General features: G+C 37.4%; 1 protein-coding gene across 1 annotated transcript; it reads left to right on the forward strand.

The window, feature by feature from the left end:
- Positions 1-12,526: 12,526 nt before the first annotated feature.
- LOC129775396 (uncharacterized) lies at positions 12,527-13,391 on the forward strand. Its single transcript, XM_055780103.1, has 4 exons — positions 12,527-12,709; positions 12,772-12,973; positions 13,035-13,175; positions 13,237-13,391. The coding sequence occupies exons 1-4, from the start codon at positions 12,527-12,529 to the stop codon at positions 13,389-13,391; spliced, it is 681 nt and encodes a 226-aa protein (XP_055636078.1).
- The last annotated feature ends 8,143 nt before the right edge of the window (positions 13,392-21,534 follow it).

Here is a 21,534-nt window from a genome sequence, read left to right on the forward strand (position 1 = left end):
TAAATGCTGTCTGTGTATCACGCAGTGAATGACCAGTACCTGATCACGGCCTGAAAGATCGATTCTCCTCTGGTATCAATCTCAATATATGTAGCGAAAATAATTTCTTGCCACATATTTTATTTTTAATATATCGAACATACCATAACAACAGAGCTTCATTGCTGGGTAATGTAGACTCATCTAGCTGGAGAGAAAATCTGTTGGTCTATAATAAATTGAATAAAATTTTTCCCTGCTCGCGACCCATCTCAAGTTTCGTGAAATAATTTTTAAAAAAATTGTCACGCCATGCACATAGATAACTAAGCATTTTGTAAATTCTTTTTCAATAACTTTATTGTTATACATTTTATTTAACTATGTAAACACGTTGTAATCTCTTGAATTGAATCAGTAGATGAGTGTATTATCATTCAAGCTGCTACGAATTTCAGAACGCAAATGAATTTGCAACCTAAGGGTAAGCTTGTTATAGAGTAAAATATCAGGAGCAAGTTTGGAGATGAATTTGATGATGACCTCTATATGTTTAAAACACAGAGAAATTCCAAACGTACCTGAAGGATTTGTACGCTCAAGCACATTATCTTGAATCTGTTCACGTTTTATTACGTACCGAATTTTTCATCTTGTATTCTTTGAACTTTTTTCTTTTCGTCTTGCGCACGCTCATCGTCTTGTTGAGTTTTTAAAATGTACAGCAATGATACTTTCTACTAAAATATTAGTCATTCCTATAACAGGCTGGTTCATGTAATACAACTTATGCAGTATCTTGAATATTTCAAATAAGAACTTTTGTGTTATATGGGGGTCGATTTCCACCCCATGGGGTCGATATCGACCACTTTGAGAAACCCTGTTTTAGAGGATGTGAAAGCTATCTTGAGCTTTCCGATTGCACAGAATCCCAAACCATGCACGAGCCTCCACCAAAGTTCCTAATTGAAAAATACTGTTCCTACTTCTGTGAATCACGCCAGTACCCCTTGAAACCATCAGGACCATCCAAAATGCTTTATTTTCGTCACTGAAGATAACTTAGCAAGGTTAAAAGTAAAAAAATGTCGTCTTACATTGAAGAATTTATCTTTATAGTATATAGTAGTGCATCGAAATGCGGACACTCAAGCGTTTACGATAATAACTTCAACTACTAAAAAATAATGACATATCATAGCACGAAAAATTACCGTTCCTATAGAACTATAAGACATCCATGTAATTTATGAACCACATAATTCCACAAAATCATGTCATATTTGCTCAAAATTTGATTTTTTTTTCATTGGGTCGTGATTTCAAACCCGGACACTGTTTTAATCGTGATCTAAATTCCGGACACATGTTGTCAGCAGCATTTCTTTGAGAGAAATTATTTATTGATTATTGTAAAACTTATCAACGGGTGCGTCATAAGTAGCGGGACTAATCGGAAACATGTTTGGTAAAAAAGTTTTTTATTAATTAAATTATCTATTGCATTTTCACAAGGTGTCCACTACAAGATGGTGCCATATATATTTTTTTCAAAACCGTTATTTACATGGAATAGAGTTATTGATGAAAAATGTAAATCCAAGATGGCGGCTGCCACAAAATGGCGAATTACATATTTCCTCAGAGCCACATAAATATGGGCATCAAACGAAAGGGAATAGTAAAACACAGTTATTTATGGAAAATGCAAATCCAAAATGACCGCCACCACAAAAAGGTGCCATACAGTGACAAAATAATGGGTTGGGGAAAAAGAAATGTCGTATTTCTGATCGAAATTTGACGCTTTATTTAACATACTTGAAGTTATCCAATTTAAGTCAACTATTCGCCGTTTTGTTCGCAAACTTGTTGCCATTTAGAAGTCAACTTCATTACCCATCACCTCCCTCCCGCCCTCTTTACTTGCAAAAAACTCAGACAGCCAGTTTTCGCAGCTTCTTTTGAAGCCAACTTAGTATCACCAAGAGCGTTTTGCATGGACCGAAAGAGATGATAATCACTTGGTGCTAGGACATCCCATCCGAGCTCCCGTAGCTTCTGGCGGGTCATCGAAGATGTGTGAGGCCGGGCGTTGTCATAGTGGAAAACAACACCATTCCTATTGATCATTTCTGGCCGCTTCTGGTCAATCACCTGCTTCAAACGGTCAAGCTGCTCACAGTAGAGAACCGAGTTGAGGGTCTGGCCATAGTTGGGCAGCTCATAGTGGATGATTCCCTTCCAATCCCACCACAGTAAAACCTTCCTGGCCGTCTATCCGGGCTTGGCGATGGTTTGGGCCGGCTCACCGCGCTTCGACCACTACTTTTTTCGCTTTAGGTTGTCGTACGTGATCCACTTTTCATCACCAGTCACCATCTTCTTCAAAAATGGGTCGAGTTCGTTCCGTTTCAGCAGTGCATCGCAGGCGTTGATTCGGTCTAAAAGATTTTTTCGCGTCAACTCGTGTGGCACCCATACATCCAGCTTTTTTTGGAATCCAATCATCTGCAAATGGTTCCAAACGGTTTTATGGTCTATACCCAGTTCCTGACCAATCGAGCGAGTGCTCACATGCCGGTCTACTTGGATGATTTCAACGATTTTATCGGTTTCCACGACGATTGGTCAACCAGTACGGGGTGTATCTTCGACAGCCACTACACCAGAACGAAATCGATCAAACCAACGCTGTGCTGTGCGAATCTTTACAGTATTGGGTCCATAAACTACGCGAATTTTTTCGGCCGCCTTCGCTGCAGTTTTACCTCGCAGGTAGTAAAAACGTAAAATATGGCGAATTTCTTGCTTGGTGGACTCCATCCTTGACGCGCTATAACTTAAGACTGAAAAGGACAATCACAACACTGTCAAAACGACACTTGTAGCACATATTGTCGTCTTTAAATAGCCGTATAGTATGACCCGATGCGATAAGTACAACACAAGATATGTTTAAGTGTTACCATATATTTACAATATACGACATTTCTTTTTCCCCAACCCAATATTAAAGCCACAGCTCAAGCAAAGAAAGAATATGAAAAAATAATCCAATCCAGTGCTTCAATCCATTTATGAAAAATATAGGAAGTTGTGTCCAAGACACGACTACATTGTTGACGTAGAACTACGCTTTTGTTTTTTTCAAGTCGCTTGTTACTAACTTCGGATATTATTTTAGAATGCTGCGAAATTTTAGAAATAACTGTTAAGTAGAATGGTTTGGTTGCCTTGAAATGTTTTTTTTAAATTGTAGAATCAGATGGCGATAATGGATTGATGATGCATTCTTGCCTTCGCAGAACAATACTCAAGCTAATCGCATGTTGCACTTTGTTTCAAATTTACCTCAAACGCTTTCAGGTGGCCTTTTTCGCAATTGACATATACTTGGTTACAGGCGATTATATACTTGTTGCACCAGCATCATTATTCCACATCTCAAAACTACATTAATCTTTCTTTGGCTCCGGATGGAAACAACAACAATGGCAAAACTTGCAAGTATCAAATATCATGCTACATGTAATTTAGTATTGTCTCAGGGGAATCACACCTCTAGATATCGTTAGTACAACGAAAACCAATCAGATGCGTTCAACATAGCATACATACAGAGCCATACATTGGTGGCTTAAAGCGACTAAGAATATCAACACTTTTCATCATTTTGCGCTATTCTCAAAAGAAACGCTTCTGTTAATATTAATGGTCTCGAAAAAAGTCACAAAAGTCGCTTTCTCATGCTCGAGATAAGCGCAGCTGTTATCCTTAGTGGAGAAAGTTTTGCTACTGGTTAGCGAAACCCAATCACATACAAAATTCTAGAACGACATTTACGTTCTAGGTGACTAAATAAACAAAATAAATTCTGTCTGTTAATCGCAATAACCTCGAAAAGAGCTGCATCGTTTCATTATGATCAAGAATAGCGCAAATGCCATACTTGTTGAAGGCATTTTTGCGATTGGCATGCGAAACTACCATTTTTCTTGGTTAGCCGATGATAGCCCAGTTTGATGATTCTTCAGAACCCTAATGGAATGGCGTCAGTTTGATGTAATGATTGCAATGCCATGGATATCATCGAGTAAGTAATTTGATCCCGTCCAAAGCTCAAAATTAAACGAAGAAATGTGATGATGCACAATAAGGCAAAACAAGCGATGATCTTTTTTTTTTTTTTATCTGTATTATAGTGATTTTCAACTCATTTGGCTGGTTCGTCACTTTTACTTCCATTTTTGGAAGAATGTCGGGAGTGAGAATTGAACTCGTGACCTTTAGCGTGAGAAGCATGGATGTTACCACTACGCCAGGTCGCCTCCACAAGCGATGATCTTTGGTTCAAGTAAAGAACGAGACTGGAAGTTTGCCTCAGCGGAGATCTAAGCTTTATACTCTGGCAAATATTCCCCTTCGTTGCTAGTCGATAAGTTGCTCGTTTTTGACGGCACGGGTGAGTAAGCTCATAAAGCAGAACAAATGTATGGGGAAATGAAAATGCTTCTAGTTTTCATCAATTTAAACCATTTTCATACCAGGGGATTGTAATATATAGCACATTAAATAAATTTTAGGGAATTTTCGATTCGTTTGGTATATAAATCGTAGAAATCCGTTCGCGGCAAAAATAGTTATTAACGTTAACTTTATTTCATAAAAACTTGACCTGTTTTCTGATTTGGCACCCTTAATGAAAGACGTAGTCCTACGTCAAAAAAATCAGATAGATATTCCAAACACTCAACATAGATTCAACTCCAAACACTCGACATTCTCTGGTTTTCTTGTATCGATGTTCATAAATGTACATAACAATCCTCATTAATAAAATCGTTTTCAACACGTTGAGCCCCGATTTTTTTTGGCTGCGCTTTCCATTCAGCCCGCATCAATGGCCTTTGCACAATATCAGTGTCGGCTCCAGCTCCCAAAAATGTTTGCGGTGTACACGATGAATGGTTTTCCGAGAAGCTGTCGTCAATATTCCAGCGCCTGTATCATACGTCGTTCGATGTCTGGGCATCGCCTTAAATTGTCGTAGCACTTTCCGTTCCAAAACACTAAGCGACCGCTGGTCCTCGAGGATGATCTTATCAGTATCTTGTACAGGGTCAGCTTAAAACGTTGACACACTCGATTCGATTGTCTTTGCTGGTATCCTTGTCCTTGTATCCTTGTATCCTTGTTACTTAATAACGTCGATGTTGTTTGCGTAGCCAACAAGCTGAACGGCCTTTGAACGGTGTGGTAGTGGCTGCAGCCCTGCAGTTTATCACCCTTTTTGTAAATCGGTGTGAATCAAGTGTTCAGCACTTCACTACCTAGGACAGCTTCCGTAGAACTGCCCTCCGCGTTGCGGATTCTGCTCCACCTATCGTCCACTAAAGTTGCGCTCGATCGCTTGCAGCTCAAACCTTTGGACACCCCTGTCATCCAAGATCAAGAAGAATTTTATTGAAGCCATGAATTATATACAGATATCAATGCAGATTTTCTGAAAAAAGGAAGATGAAGCTGGTTTTCAGACTAAAACACAGATTCCATCATGCCAACTCTCGTTTACTGCTTGTTCTTTTCGGAACACAAAGCAACTTGCCTGCGAACTTGCCTCTTTGCTGTTAGAAGGCTGTTATCAAGCTAATTTTTGATTTCTTAGTGAAATCGGTACTGCTCTTCAGAAAGGGCAAACGCCATGGACCGTAACAATTAGTAATCTGAGAGTACAATGTTTGGGAAATAGAGCGGGTGAGGTAGAATCTCCTAGTTCACTATTTCTAAATACAGTCAACCCTCCCTTACTCGATATCCAAGGGACAATCGAGTTAGAGAGGTATCGAGTTATTGAAAGAAGAATGCTTGTAAAAACAATCAAAGGTGCTATGAAACCCATCGAGTTAGGGAACATATCGAGATACAGAACATCGAATTAGGGATAGTTGACTGTAATTCTTAAGAGATCCATGATCATGCAATCTGGAGCTGGTGTACGCGCCTTTCGAATACTTTTGTTACCAGACTCAACATAATGACAACAGCACGACATTCGCCACATATTATAAATCCCTAAAGTTATGATACCTACATTTCAAGATTTTATTTTAAATAGCTAGAATAATGCGATTTCAGTCAAATATGAACCGTTTTGTTCGATTCCTTTTTACTATTTTGAAGATAATTCCATAATGCTTCTTTTGTAGACACCTTTGTCACATCGGCTAAAACAGGAACAATCGATTTTCCCAAGCTTCTCCTGAGGCGAATAATCAGGTCCTGATTTAACCATAGAATAGAGAAAAATAATGCATCAGATTTCTTCAAATTATTATACGTATATGCAGCCATTCCATGCCAAACCGATATAGGGTAAGTGTACCAATTATGAAGGACATATGTCACTGACTTGCAGAAATTGGCGAATAAATATTCTATTTTAGTTCAAAAGTATACAAAAGTATACTTTTTCTACCAGTTTGAACTCTGTTTTTGAAGATTCTCACTGATATTTCGATGATTAATTCACTAAATTGTATAAAAAACATGTTTGAAAATGCCACTTCCATGAACCCATTATGGTAATAGTGTTCCTGGAGTTTCGTAATAAGTGTTCCTATTATGGTAATAGTCGTTGTCACATGGGCTTCAATAATAATTTTTAAATAAAACTATGCCTCTAAATCTTACTCCTAGTGTGCAATACTATGTCGTTGATTTTACACTCGACAAAAATTATAGGAACAGAGCGCGAAGTCGAAGTTTTTAAGTGATTTTAGAAACGCTGTAACTTTGTGAAAATACGAACGCATGAAAATGGGATATACATCATTTCAAATCTTCATTCAAAGCTTCAAGTTTTGAGATGTAATATTCGAATGTTTCTATCTTTTTGTGTGTTGGTGTAGTGGATAACAATACTGGAACGAAAAAAATCGATCTTTCTGTTTTTTTTAAGATTTTGTAGTGAGACACAGTGTTTTATGAACCAAGTCAATAGTAAATCCAATTAACCTTCTCAATCAGTATTTATTCGTTTCCGTGAATGCTCCTGCGATAACCATGCCCTTCCAGACAGATTTTGTGCCACATAATTTCAATATGCAAAAATCATCAACCAATTGCTTGTATTTAAAATTAAAAAAAAAACCGAACTTCCGGGGCGAATATCCGTTTCATTCCTAGCTTAGGCTGTTGTTATGTGCTTCCCGGTTGTAAAATAAATGCGTTGCTAGGCCTCTCTGCTAGCTGAATCACAAAAGGGTGAGAGCTGTGATGCCGGGTTCGCTTCTTTTCAGAAACTGAACAAAGCATATTAACCCATTCTCCTTATTTAATTTCCCATTCATTTAAATTACAACAGAGTGGACCAAACAAATATTCTTCGGTCGGACACGCATAGTGCTATTTCACTACACTACTGAGCGTTCAAAAGCGCCCTATGATGTGCAATTGCACAGCGTGAAAACGTTACTTACAACCAGAGATGCCAACCTTCCTAATTTTTCAGGATTTCCAAGACTTTTTAGCACGCTCCCTGATATCCTGACGAACACTCAATTTATCATGATTTTTCAGAAATGATCCTGATTTTCCCTGATTTTTGTACTCTTTACATTATTCGTAATAAATATACTGGTTTCCATGCCAATGTTTTCTGTCATGATAGTTCTCCGGTTCGCACTTGTATATATCTTACATTAAGTTAGACTGTGTACTTAACTTAACTTTTTATCTGTACCCTCAATTGTTTCGTGGCTTCCCAAAGTAGTGCTAGAAAATTTCATGAAACCAGATTGTCTGACGAATTTATGAAATAACAACGAGATTAAGTTTGAGGAACAACATTGTTTTATTGAAGATAATGTGTATGTAGATGTATCCCAGAGCTATTAATGTAGGAATACTATTCAGAATGTAAAATTACTCAAGTGAAAATTTTTGAATCCACGGTCAATATAAAAAGATTTTATATGTAATTTTTTCGTCTGATTCAAAGTAGAATAAACTTAAATTATGGGACTATGGTAAATATATATCTATAAGCGGTAAATATATATCTATAATATCATAAAAATAAGGAAAAATTCAACAAGTCTGAAGATTTGAAGATTTATTCCAAAGCATGGATGATGAATTCAGGGAAAATTTGAATATTGATTTCTCTGCAATTGACTGTAGTGATGCTGTAGGTTTTTCGGAAAAAATATAAACGATCGGAAAAAATATAAAAGATAAGTCGAGCGAAAAACTAACATTTCCGCTTATGCGAAAACGGATTTATACCATGCTTATTAATTCTTTTATATATCCGGTCTTCGCCCGAAGGAAGATATACTCTGTTTCTGGTGGGATTTGGAATGGATCCTGTATTAAGAGCTACAACCAAGCAACCTGTTTCTCACATGTATGGCTCGCAGCAGTTTTCAACGAGGAAGCAAACATGTTCTGGGAGGATAGAATATTTAAGCTGTGTGAAAGATTGCGAAAGATTGTGAAACAGAACTATGGATATAAAATAAAATTATAATGCTTGTATTGAAAATGATGTTTTTTTTCCCAAAAATCGACATTAACTTTTCGGACAACCCAATATGAGATATCCTGATTTTTATTTTCATTCTTCCTGATTTTTTCAAATAATAGTTGGCAACCCTGGTTACAACCATAATAGCATAACAACCATAACATAACAACGTACAACCATAATAAGAACATAAAGCAGCTCTGTTTTTCAGCTTTGCAGCGATTTTGTACAACCATAATAGGAACAAGGCAGCTTTCGATATTGCCATAATTTCCCCCTCTCGTATTACCATAATAGATACAGGAAAACCTGTTTTTGTGCGGTCTTTTTTTATGCGAATTTTTTTTTGTGCGATTTTTTTGTGCGGTATATGAAAAGGAGCATATTTGCCGAAGTAATCGTCCATTTAGTTTTTTTCGATGTATTATATGCATTTCAATGCGAAAAAACCATATTTGCGTCTAAAACATTAATTTCTCAAATTATTCTCATACCATTGAATGCATTATGTTGCACTCGACATGATTTCTAATAGCAACAAATTTCGACATGAACCTAAAGCACAACACAGCCACGCGCAATCGAATAGGCAAACTGTCCCATCGTAAAGCAGGGAAACAAAGGGAGATCGAACCGTGAACAGCGTGGATTTGAGTTATTTTCTTAGGGGAAATTTTTTGAATGCGGTCCCTATCTACCGCACAAAAAAAGTTTATTTCAAATTTTGTACCGAACACGATTTTTTAAAGCTACTGGTGAAGTTTCGCACGTTTTTTTAGCGACTTTTTTTGTGCGGTCCCTATCCCCCGCACAAAAAAAGGTTTGCCTGTACTATCTGTACTATTGCGATGATAGGTACTTCTACCCTAGTGGTTCACAGATTTTCGTCAAAAGTAGTCTTTATCGCAAAACATTAGACCCTTATTTATTTTTTTTCGTTTATGGTGGTCCAAAAAATCAACTTTTTTACTTTTTTTTCCTAAAATTACTTTCTTCAAAAATTCATAACTGAACCTATTCATTTTGAATCACTGAACCTATTTAGATATATCAAATCGAAGGCAATAAGCTAGTCTTTTTCAAAGCTAGCCGATGGTTCGAAAAAACAATGTTTTACTCTTTTCTCCACTACAAAAATTCATAACTTTTGCACTACTGGACCGATTCAGATGATCGACATATCAAATTGAAGCTTATGAGTTAGTTTTCTTTGAAAAAATATTACTTTCGAAGACAAATATGGATTTTAGTTTTTGTAATTATTGAATGAGTTAGTTTTTTTTTATAGTTTTCTCGGTTAAAATAAATCTTCTATTTTAGATAGAGAGATTTTTTGGGAAAAAATCATTTAGAAAATAGTGCCCTCTAGTCCAAAGTCATGAAAACAATAAAAAACGACTACAATCAATAATAACGAAAAAAAAAATCAATTTATTTTGCAAGTTCAATAAAAGGCTTATAAGTAAAGCCCTAAAGGCTCATTTGCTTCAATTTGATATGTCGATCATTCAAATCGGTTTAGCGATTCAAAAGTTATGATTTTTTGGAAAAAGTCATTTTTGGGAAAAAGTGGAAAAAAATGATTTTTCGGACCACCCTAAAATGAAAATGGGCACCCTAATAAAAAAATAAAAAATACGGGACTAATGAAGTGTTGCCACACGCACAGATTTATCTGGAAAGGTACAGATTTTTTCGTTATTTTTGGTACACATTCTATACGGTACAGAATACAGATTTTCGTCAAAAAGTACAGATTGATACAGATTTTTTCCGTGTGCGAAATTTCTTACATTCGAACAAAGCGATTTTTTTTTAAATTTTAATTCATGATAGTACGCAATCTAGATTCACTAAACTATGTATAACCATTATAAAACACACGAGGGGCTTGCGAGTGTAAATGTAGTTATTTAGTGAATAAATGAGTATTTTGACATAGTACTATGTCTTTGATTTCTATATGGGGGGGTCATTCTACGAAAAATGTAACGATTCATTAAGAGTTTTCAAACGCATATTACTCAAAATCGTTATTGCGACTTATGTTGTGTTATATACCATTAGAAAGGAAATTCATCCAGATTTTTTTTTGCTTGAACAGTGAATATAGAATAAAAAAAGTTAACAATTTGATGATTAAAATAGGTATATTTTCCTTCGATTGCACTAACCACTCGCTTTCCTCCCCGACGCAACGAGCAATCTTTTTGCCTAAATTCGGGCGTTAGATCGCAATGTGAGTTGATGCGTATAATGAATTACTCTCCATTTACCGATAATAGGCGTTTCTCAGTTATTGTAGTGTATGTTGCCCAATCAATTCGTGCTCAATTCACGTTTTTATCGTGTAGGTCTTGCTGCTAACAATTTATGTAATTCTGGTCCAGGATGTCATAATATCGAGCATGTTATTTGGTTATATGAAAAATGGAATTAATGAATTTCACTGCCTGCTGATTTAGAAGATCGAAAGGGTATACTCTCGCACATCAGATTATGATAGTTTGTGTAGTCGCGATCTTAATATTATGCTCCCCATATAAGTCTTCCTAAGAAACCCGCTTCACTTTCCCGAATGCTCATTGTCTTCATAATTGGACAAACAGATGAGAAGGATAGTAGTGGTTTTAATGGTATTTTGTGTACATTTTTGAACAGAATGTGGTTTCGGATTCTACCACGTTATCTCATCTAACCCGTTTAAAGGATACAAGTTTAAACAGGAGACGGTTTTTTTTCAGGGCTTCCTTTTCTTGTATCAGGAGAGAAAAAATTACAGATTTTGAAAAACGAAGAAACTCAATTCAAATGCAATTACTACACACAATCACAGTCCTATGTCAAGATCCCGTCCGTGCCCTCAGGCTCAGACCCATTATCTTTTTCCATGCTAAATTTCTACAACGACTATTTTCGATGGTACAGATTTTTGTACGTACAAGTACAGATGAGAAAGATTTTCAACCCCTCTGGTATAGATTAAAATGTGGTAACACTGATCTAATGTTTTGCGATAAAGAACAAAATTACTACTTTTGACGAAATTCTGAGAACCACTATGTCGGTTTGGCATGGAATGGCTGTATGTATGGTTCGAGATTAAGTTTACAATTTCCTATTATACTTGCACTGAATTTCCCCGAAGCTCAACGAGTCATATTTAAGTATGTGTTGATTCAGACTCGTTAGAAGCGACATGTTGACGCGTGGCTTAAGCGTGAAGACTAAAATGTTGTCAGGACAAACGAGCAGATTGAAAGAAAACTCATGTAACTTCCCAAGTAGTGAAGTTAAAGTTCAATGACAGAGCACACATGATATAATACAGCAATCTTCCCTCTGAAAAATTAAACTAAAAAAACGTCGTTAGAATCAATTAATTGGCCACTTTGTAGGAATAACACAACAAATACTGAAATACTCATGCGTTTGCCGTTTTGTTTAATTATTCCTGCTGTTGCTGCTGAAAGACGATGGCGACGACTACGACGAGAAGATGATGCATTTCGCTAATTAACTGCGGCGAGTTTTTCGCAAGGGAATGGTGGGAGCTTTGTCAGTTTGCCGAGATAAAGAGAACATAAAATAAATAATTCCGATCATGTCATAAAAGGGCTCCTCTTTTCTTTTCGCATCGTCCGAGTCATACGAGGTGGATTGATTCTTGTTACTCGGCGGGTGAAAGACATGGACGAAATTAAAAGTTGGTGAAAGAATGTCTTCTTTGAGTTCGGTAAGCCCGCGATGACGGCCGAACTGACAATGTTTTCATGCTGGCACGTTTCATTGAGGATCATATCTTCTTGGGAAAATATCGATGGAATACTCAAACTCTTTCGCACTGTCCTAATCAGTGCGACTGATATGGAATTTTATACTTAGATCGCACTCGAATGTGCGATGAATCTGCAGCACGTATTTTAATCAAAATTATAATCTGCAGCGGCTCGAGTGCAGACAATTTTATAAATTTAGAAGTCGCCAACAGACTATCCGTCTGAAAGGAGTGAAATGGCAACGAACAGTCAAATTAAGCCCAATTCCTCGGGGAAAGTAGTGGAATACTCAGAAGTATTATTTAATACAATAAATCATGTGCTCATCGGATATGTTACTATTTACTGGTCATATATTTCCTACATGAATGGATTCGGAGAAATATTCTCGTGGCATATGCTGCTGTGTACGAGTGGTGTGGGTGTGATGTTCTTTTTATATGTAGTGATAGTTTTTGAGGAAAACTTTTTGTGTTACAGTACCACTTCTTCATGGCGGAATCATTTCTCACCCTCTACTCAGCCAATTCTTGGACCGCGATGAATTCAGCCGAGACGAAACGAATTTTGCATTGGGCTCTACAGGCTATTGGATTTGTGGCAATTTTCGTTGGAACAGGACTTGAGTACTATAAAAAAGATGGAAAGCACTCGCACTTCGGATCTCCCCATGGAGTAACTGGTAGGAGTATTATATGTTGAGCCAACGAACAGTCTGTCACTTAATTACACTTTGGCTGCAGGTCTAATCTCGATTGTGTTCATCGTGTTATCAATGCTGAATGGAGTAGTCGGTTTGTACGCGATGAAAATTAAGCACCTCATTAAGCCGGTTTATATCAAACTGGGACACTACCTAACCGGAATAGTGGCGTTTGTTATAGGTATAATTGTTTCAAATTGAAAAAGATCATTGCAAAATGAGATATGGAATTGTCATTTCAGGTATGGTGTCACTACTGCTGGAGTACTTACCAAGGCGGGTGGGGTCAGTTGAGAATAGAAATATGTTGTTTTCCTTCTCAGTCATTGTTATTGCGTTGTCATTGATTGGAGCCTTCAGAACGATATATGGTCAGTTTAGAGGGATGTGCCGCTAACTTCCGGGATGAAGATTATTCCAGGAGGTAAAACGCTACACAACTGAACGAATTTCAATACTTATGATAGTGACATTTAAATGCTTTCTCGATTCAAGGAGAATACAATTCACCAAAGAATTACAATAACATCAAACCCACAATTAATAGTTTGTTTCAGGATGCTTACCCGATTTGCTCATTACACATTCCATTTATTTTTTAATTTTCCATTATTGAACCGATCAATAAAAAACGCGGAGATACTCTTTCAGCTGCCGTTACAGTAATAAATGCATAACAAATATATGTAAATAAATCGTTACATAGCATTGTTCTCATTTTTGAAGAAAGATCCAAGCTGCCATTTGGAAGAACGAACTAATTCTCGAACAAATAAAGAAGCGAATGCCTAATGAGATTTATATTCCGCAAAGGAAATGTAGGTCACTCCCTTCTTCATAAAACGATGAAAAACACAAAAACTTTATTGTTTGTTCCCAGTATTCCAAAAACCAATATCAAGTTCAATTGTCCCATGGTGATATTCTAGGTAAATCTGTCCCATCATGAACTTTCGAATCTGTAATCAAGCATGATTGATTCAGCGAGGAAAACTTTTCAAATGTCATCAAACTGCTCATGAAAAACCCGGTTTATAATTAAAATGGAACGTGTTCACACCGAAATAAAACCTGAAAAAGAGAAGAAAATATAAATATTAAATGAATTATAAAATGTACATAAGCACAAATAACACAAATACCGTTCTAAATCATATTTCGGACGCTTAAGGGATATGCTGCGGAAAACAGATCTAAACTTTATGCACAGGTATTATTTGGTTGATATTTTTAACGAATTAGTTCAATATGCTTTTAAGCTTTCTGCTTTGGTACCTATTTGATTGAAAATATTAAAAATCATCGAACAAAATTCTTTTCAAATCGAGCGAATAAGAATCAAACTTCGGACACTGAATCAAATTTCGGACAGATTAAATTCAAATTTCGGACACTTTATTTTGTTATTTTTTGGACGAAAATTACATTACACTTGATTATATTTTATAGTCAACTGCGAAACACTTACCAAGCAATCCATTCTTTGTGTGGACACCGACTGGACAACATCGTTGCTGGACGGGCTGGACGGCGAGGGATCGAGTGCCTTTCTCAAGGCAAGAGGGCGGAGGTGGTAGCGCTGGAGTAGAATAGAGTAGAGTTTTCAAAGGGCCTTTCTCAAGGCTAGAGACGAATGAACTGCAAAAGTTTAAAGTCTCTATAATACAATACCTTCCTTCCTTCCTTACCAAGCAATCACAGTAAACTGTTAACGATGATGAGAACTGATGAAACACGGGAGAAATTTGAATATTGATGAACGGTTAAATTCTACGTGCTCACGCTAAGCGAACGTCAAACACAAACGATAGTGAGTAGTGTTGATAGATTTTTGCCGATTATGTTATAATTCAAATGTAGTTCTCATAAGTAATGACAGTGAAACTAAGGGATTACTCTAAAGAAGCAATTGTGATATTAATTTTATAGTTATATCATCAGTGCATGAAGCATTTCAAAATATTAGAACAAAGTGTCCGAAATATGATTCAGAACGGTACTTACCAAACATATACCTACCGTGATCTACACGAAAAGGCTATAAAAGCCTGCTATAATTGTCAAAATCACACTTCCGCGATAACGTCAAATTGAATTGTCACAAATGTTCATTCCAATAAACCACGTCGAAGTACTCGGATGTATTTTTAGTGTTCTCGAAGTGATAAAATCACACCATGTCGTTACCAGAACGCTTAAAGCTTCTGGTAGACATCTTCTTCTTCTTCTTCAATGGTACTAACGTTCCTAGAGGAACTTCGCCGTCCCAACGTAGTATTACTTGCGTCATTTTTATTAGTACTTAGTTGAGATTTCTATGCCAAATAACACGCCTTGAATGCATTCTGAGTGGCAAGCTCTAGAATACGCGTGATCACAGTGCAAGTCGGAGGAAATTTCTTTGACGAAAAATTCCCCCGACCAGAACGGGAATCGAACCCGAACACCCGGCATGTTAGTTATGACGCTAACCACTCGGCCAAGGGAGCACCTTCTGGTAGACATATGTGTTAGAAAACTTTGATTGCGTTTTTCTCAGTTGCTTATTTCGGAACATGGGACAACTATGCGTAGAACGGCAGCAAAGAAGTTGGAAGTTGTCTTTGAGTTCAATATTAGTATTTCAGGCTTTTATTCTGTTACTAGCTGACCCGGCAAACTTCGTCTTGCCCAAAATATGTTTTTTGTTATCAATACCTTCAAACATTCACGTTTTCTTACTAAGCGCAAGTACATGGGTCTAATAGCAGAACTGTTCATTAATTGATCTTCTAATCGACCGCGTTGAATTCACCTTTTACTATAAAATTTTTAGTACTTCTACCAAAACTCATCATTATATTATCAGATTATTTTCAGACACAATTCTCGATTCAGACACTCGATTTTTGAACCTCGAGTTATGCAGAAATTTGTGTTTCAATTGTATGGGAGTCCCCCCTAAGAGAGGAGTGAGGAGTCTCTAAGCACCATAGAATCATTTCTTGCACCCTAAAACCTCCACCAAATTTCGTTCCATTTGTATGGCAGACCCCTCCCCCCATTAGAGAGGTGGAGGGGTCTCAAACTATCATGAAAACCTTCCCCGGCCCCAAAAACCCCTACATACCAATTTTCATGTCGATCGGTTCAGTAGTTTCTGACTGTAGTGACTGACAGAAATCCATTTATATATATATATATATATATATATATATATATATATATATTTATTTATTTTATTTATTTATTCAGTCTTCGCCAAGAAATTGACATCTCTAAATGCCTGAGTGTGGCGTCTCATGAACCCAAGAACGGTGAAAGCCTTAGAGGTGACCGTTGCAATATGCTGCGTAAATTTTAGCTTGTTGTCGAGCACGATACCCAGGTCTTTGACGGCTGCAACTCTTTCCACTTCGGTCGACCCCATCGTATATTCAAATGTGATTGGTGAGCAAAGTCGCGAAAATGTTATCGCATGACATTTCCTAATATTCACCTCCATGCCATTTATTGAGCACCATCCCAGCAGAGTATCTACATCCATTTGAAGAGCACAGCAGTCCATACTTGATGTTACTACACGAAACAATTTCAGATCGTCTGCATACATCAACTTAGGCGATTTGAGAACAGCGCAAATATCGTGAATAAAGAGTACGAAGAGCAGAGGACCCAAGTGACTGCCCTGCGGCATGCCAGAGGTGACAGAAAAGGGCGATGAAACTGACGAGCCAATCCGTACGTGTGCACTACGATCAGTCAGATACGAATTAATCCAATTGGTTAGCCAAAGTGGAAACCCGTATCGCTTCAGTTTTTTCACAGCAAGGGCGTGAGGAACGCGGTCGAAAGCTTTCGAAAAGTCCACGTAAATGGCGTCAACCTGCTGCCTTTTCTCAATTTTGTCAATCAGCAGAGAAACGTAGCTCATGAGATTTGATGTAGTAGACCGTTTTTTGACAAACCCATGTTGTTCGTTTGCGATTATGTGGCGGACAGATGGGTATATGAGATCCAGCAGCATACTTTCAAAAACTTTCGGCATGCAGCTCAGAATCGATATTCCTCTGTAATTTTGCACATCGTGGACGTCACCTGATTTATGAATAGGGATTATTGATGCAGTTTTCCATAATGCGGGAAACTACCCTCCTCTCAGCGAACGGTTGAAAAGCAAAGTAGACGCCAAAGCCAACGAGGAGCTGCATGCCTTGATGAAAGAAGGTTGCAACTTATCCGGTCCGGCTCCCTTCGAGGCTTCGAGACGGCTCAGCTTCCTGTAGACGTCCTCTTCGGTGAATGAAATAAGCCGCAAGTTCAGGTCATATGACTGCAGATTACTCAAGTACCGTTCAGACAAAGGTGGTCAGTTATTACTTAACACACTTCGAAAGAAGGACGAGAATAAGTTAGCTGAGTCAACTGATGATGACGATGTACTGCCTTTGTAGAAAACGTTCTGAGGAATTCCATTGGACGATAAATGTAGTTTGATGTGTCTCCAAAGCTGTTGTGGTTTGGTCCTGACGTCACTCTGCACACGGCTTAAATATGTAAGATCTAAAGCATGCTTGGTTCAAAGAGTTGAATTGGCGCTCTAATTCCCGCACAACAGTCTTTTGATCATCGCCTCTCAGTTGGAAATACCGCTTTCGTGCCTTCCTAAGTCGATTTCGAAGATTCCCCAAATCTCTGTTCCACCACGGTTGTTTACCCTTCGGTTGAACAAACCTTTTGCGCAAAGGTACGTTCCCATGAATGATTCCATCCAGCTTTCGATGAAACCAGCTAACAGCTTCATCTATTGTGCCCACTGTGAGAATCTCGCTCTAATCAATCGACGAAATTTTAGCGTTCAAATCAACGAAGTTTCATTGCCTGAAGTCGTAATATTGCTCCTCATAACTATCCACATGTGTCATATATATATATATATATATATATATATATATATATATATATATATATATATATATATATATATAGTTTTTTTAATAAAGAAGCTTATTATGTATTTGTAAAATACAAACCATTTATTTTTCAGGAGCATAGAATAGTTACATTACATCCTAAACAAAATTGTATATTTAAGAGTACAGAAGTGGAGTTTGTAATGAGTTCATTGTATCGTTGTAAACGTTCTTGGATTCAGTGAGCTCGTCTGGCGTTACGTTTCATTACCAATCACAATAATAAAAAATAATTGTTTTGTCTTTCATCTTATACGCCATTTTTAGGATTTTTTTTTGCGAGACAAAGCGTATATAGATCTTCTGAGGAGCTCAACCCTTGTAGAGTATAATGATGCGTATCTTCAACTCATTTGCCTAATATGTAGTTTATACGATGAAATCAGCTGCAGGGTCAATAATTTGTACAATAAGTTTGAGAATAGGTAGCCTGTGAGAGAGGTTTACATAGTTAGCCTCTATGATACTTCCACAGGTCTCCATAAATATAAATTTTTGATCATGAAAATTGAACACAAAATACGGCCGGACTATCCGCTCGTCAGTTGTTGAATTATTCGAAATTCACAGTGGGTGATGTCTTGGAACGATTTGGAGAACGTCTGATTATGAAACTGACAGGAAACTTGAAAGTGGAAGAGAAGCAGGGATGACTGATCTTAAAAGTAATTCAAAGTTTTCATAGAAAATGAAAGAACTGACCCGTTTCTTTCAGTTTCTTTTGGATTTTTTCTGAAATCATATCCCCTCAGAAGTACGCTCGGGAGAAACGGTTATGGTTAACCGTTTGGTTATGGTTATGGTTACCGCATCTGTCTAGGAAAATAACTGCTCCAATCTGTACTGGAATCCCGTTGATTCAACTGATATTCTTCCACCACAAACATCCAGGTATTATGGTCTATGGCAAGTTTTTGCATGTGTTCAAATCAAAAAAGCAACAAGCGAAAAACTCCATTGAAGATTGTTAGATGTTCGAGAAGCAAATCCAGAGAATAGTGGTGAACAGAAATAAATCGAAAAATAGGAATTAAAATGGCAATTGAAATGAAAACATCGTTGTATGTTATGAAGAATGGTTCAACATTCTTGAGTTCTGAGGGCAATTTTAACCTTTTGCGGTCGTATTCAATTTTTATATGAGTGTCGAACTGGTCGGAAGTAATTTCACTTGAACGAGCCTGTATTATAACTATAACTATAGCTATAACTATAACTATAACTATAAGTATCATGTAATATTACGGCCATTCCATGCCAAACCGATATAGTGGTTCACAGATTTCCATGAAAAGTGGTAGTTCTATTCTTTATCGCAAAATATTAGACGGGTTTTTTTTAATTCTTTCGTTAGTGTGACCATTTCCATTTTATGGAATCCCAAAAAAAAAAATTCCACTTTTCCCAAAAATGACTTTTTTCAAAAATTCATAACTTTTGAACCACAGAACCGATTTAGATGATCGATATATCAAAATAAAGTCAATGAACTAGCATTTGAACATGTGAAAAATGGATTTTATTTTCGAAATTATTGAGTGTAGTCGTTTTTTATTGTTTTCATGGCTTTGGATATTTTATTATATGTTTTCTTGAAAGCTAAGGATTTTTTACATAACATATCTCGATATCAGAGATGATATTTTTTTTTCGTTTTTGAGATATGCTTTTTCAAAGTTAATAGGTGGTTCGAAAAATTATTTTTCCCCTTTTATCAAAAAATGACATTTTGCAAAAATTCATAACATTTGAACTACTGTACCGATTTAGAGGATCGACATATTAATCCTCTACAGCCCAAGCCCGCCTTCAGACGGGCTTCGCGGATTCTCTTTTCAAATTATTCAGACATTATTTTCAATGTTCACCTCCACTAGAACGCCTTTAGAATATTTTCATCTATCACACATACACATTGTTTTTATGTTGGTAGCTTTCTGCTAGGAGTATTTTATGTTGAAAGTCGGAAATTCGAGATAAAAATGAAGTAGGTTTTGTAGATGAACAAAAAACTGGGGCGGTAGAGGGTTAAATTAAAGCTTATTGGCTAACCTTCTTTGGAAAAAATATCATGCTTGCGGAAAGATTGGATTCTAGTCGCATAGGTCTAGTCTAGTCACACAGGAATAATGAACGAAGATTTAAACCTTTTGAATTTGCAAAATAATAATTCGATAACGAAAAATAATACATCTCCGATTTTCGAATATATTATGTAAAAACCTCAGCTTTCCATAAAAAATATAAAAAAAATATAGCTCTCTCTATCTTTAACCGAGAAAACTATGAGAAACTAACTCAATCAATAATTACAAAAACGAAAATCCAAATTTTTCTGCAAAAGTAATATTTTTTCAAAAAAATAACTCATTAGTCTCAATTGTATGTGTCGATCATTTAAATCGGTTCAGTAAAGGGTGTGTCACATCAAATTGCATCACGGAAAAAACGCTGTAGAAATTCGCCCAGTAGACCGATCCTTTTTTTTTAGACAGTAAAATGAAAACTATTAAACAACTTTTGGCATTTTCTTTTTATTCATACTTCGAGCCCAAGCCCGTATGCTCGCACCTTCCTCTTTACCCCGTCCATAAGGTTCTGTACAACGTCAGGTTGTAGTTTTTTTTGAACAGAAATCCATTTTCTCTTGAAGTCCGCCTCCGATTTGACAACTTTTGGGTTCTTCCGGAGGGCCTGTTTCATAATCGCCCAATATTTCTCTATTGGGCGAAGCTCCGGCGCGTTGGGCGGGTTCATTTCCTTTGGCACGAAGGTGATCCCGTTGGCTTCGTACTCGCACTCCTCAAGGTAAACCTGCCCGTTAACCGTGCCGGTCATCACGAAGGGGGCGCTCCGCTTTCCGCAAGAGCAGATCGCTTGCCACACCATGTACTTTTTGGCAAACTTGGATAGTTTCTGCTTGCGAATCTCCTCCGGAACGCTGAATTTGTCCTCTGCGGAGAAGAACAACAGGCCCGGCAGCTGACGAAAGTCCGCTTTGACGTAGGTTTCGTCGTCCGTTACCAGGCAATGCGGCTTCGTCAGCATTTCGGTGTACAGCTTCCGGGCTCGCGTCTTCCCCACCATGTTTTGCCTTTCGTCGCGGTTAGGAGCCTTCTGAACCTTGTATGTACGCAGGCCCTCCCGCTGCTTGGTCCGCTGGACGAATGAACTTGACAAATTCAGCTTATTGGCGACATCCCGGACCGAACTTCTCGGATCACGTCTAAACTGCTTAACTACGCGCTTGTGATCTTTTTCACTGACGGAGCATCCATTTTTGCCGTTCTTCACCTTCCGGTCAATGGTTAGGATCTCGAAGTATCGTTTTAGTACTCTGCTGACCGTGGATTGGACGATTCCAAGCATCTTACCGATGTCCCGATGTGACAACTCCGGATTCTCGAAATGAGTGCACAGGATTAATTCACGACGCTCTTTTTCGTTCGACGACATTTTTCCAATTTTACGAAAAATTGACAGTGAAGCATGGCCAACGTGATCTATACGCTCTTATCTGATTATAAGCGAAAGCTGAAGATATAATTCCTAAAAATTAAATTTCTACAGCGTTTTTTCCGTGATGCA

The sequence above is a fragment of the Toxorhynchites rutilus genome, chromosome 3 (assembly GCF_029784135.1).
Source record: "Toxorhynchites rutilus septentrionalis strain SRP chromosome 3, ASM2978413v1, whole genome shotgun sequence".
Taxonomy (NCBI): domain Eukaryota; kingdom Metazoa; phylum Arthropoda; class Insecta; order Diptera; family Culicidae; genus Toxorhynchites; species Toxorhynchites rutilus.

Bases quoted from the DNA above. Each gene is read 5' to 3' on its own strand.
- LOC129775396 (XM_055780103.1), top strand. From the start codon at position 12,527: ATGGCAACGAACAGTCAAATTAAGCCCAATTCCTCGGGGAAAGTAGTG. The intron at 12,974-13,034 runs GTAGGAGTATTA...CTTTGGCTGCAG, and splicing joins ATCTCCCCATGGAGTAACTG to GTCTAATCTCGATTGTGTTC. The intron at 13,176-13,236 runs GTATAATTGTTT...TTGTCATTTCAG, and splicing joins AATAGTGGCGTTTGTTATAG to GTATGGTGTCACTACTGCTG.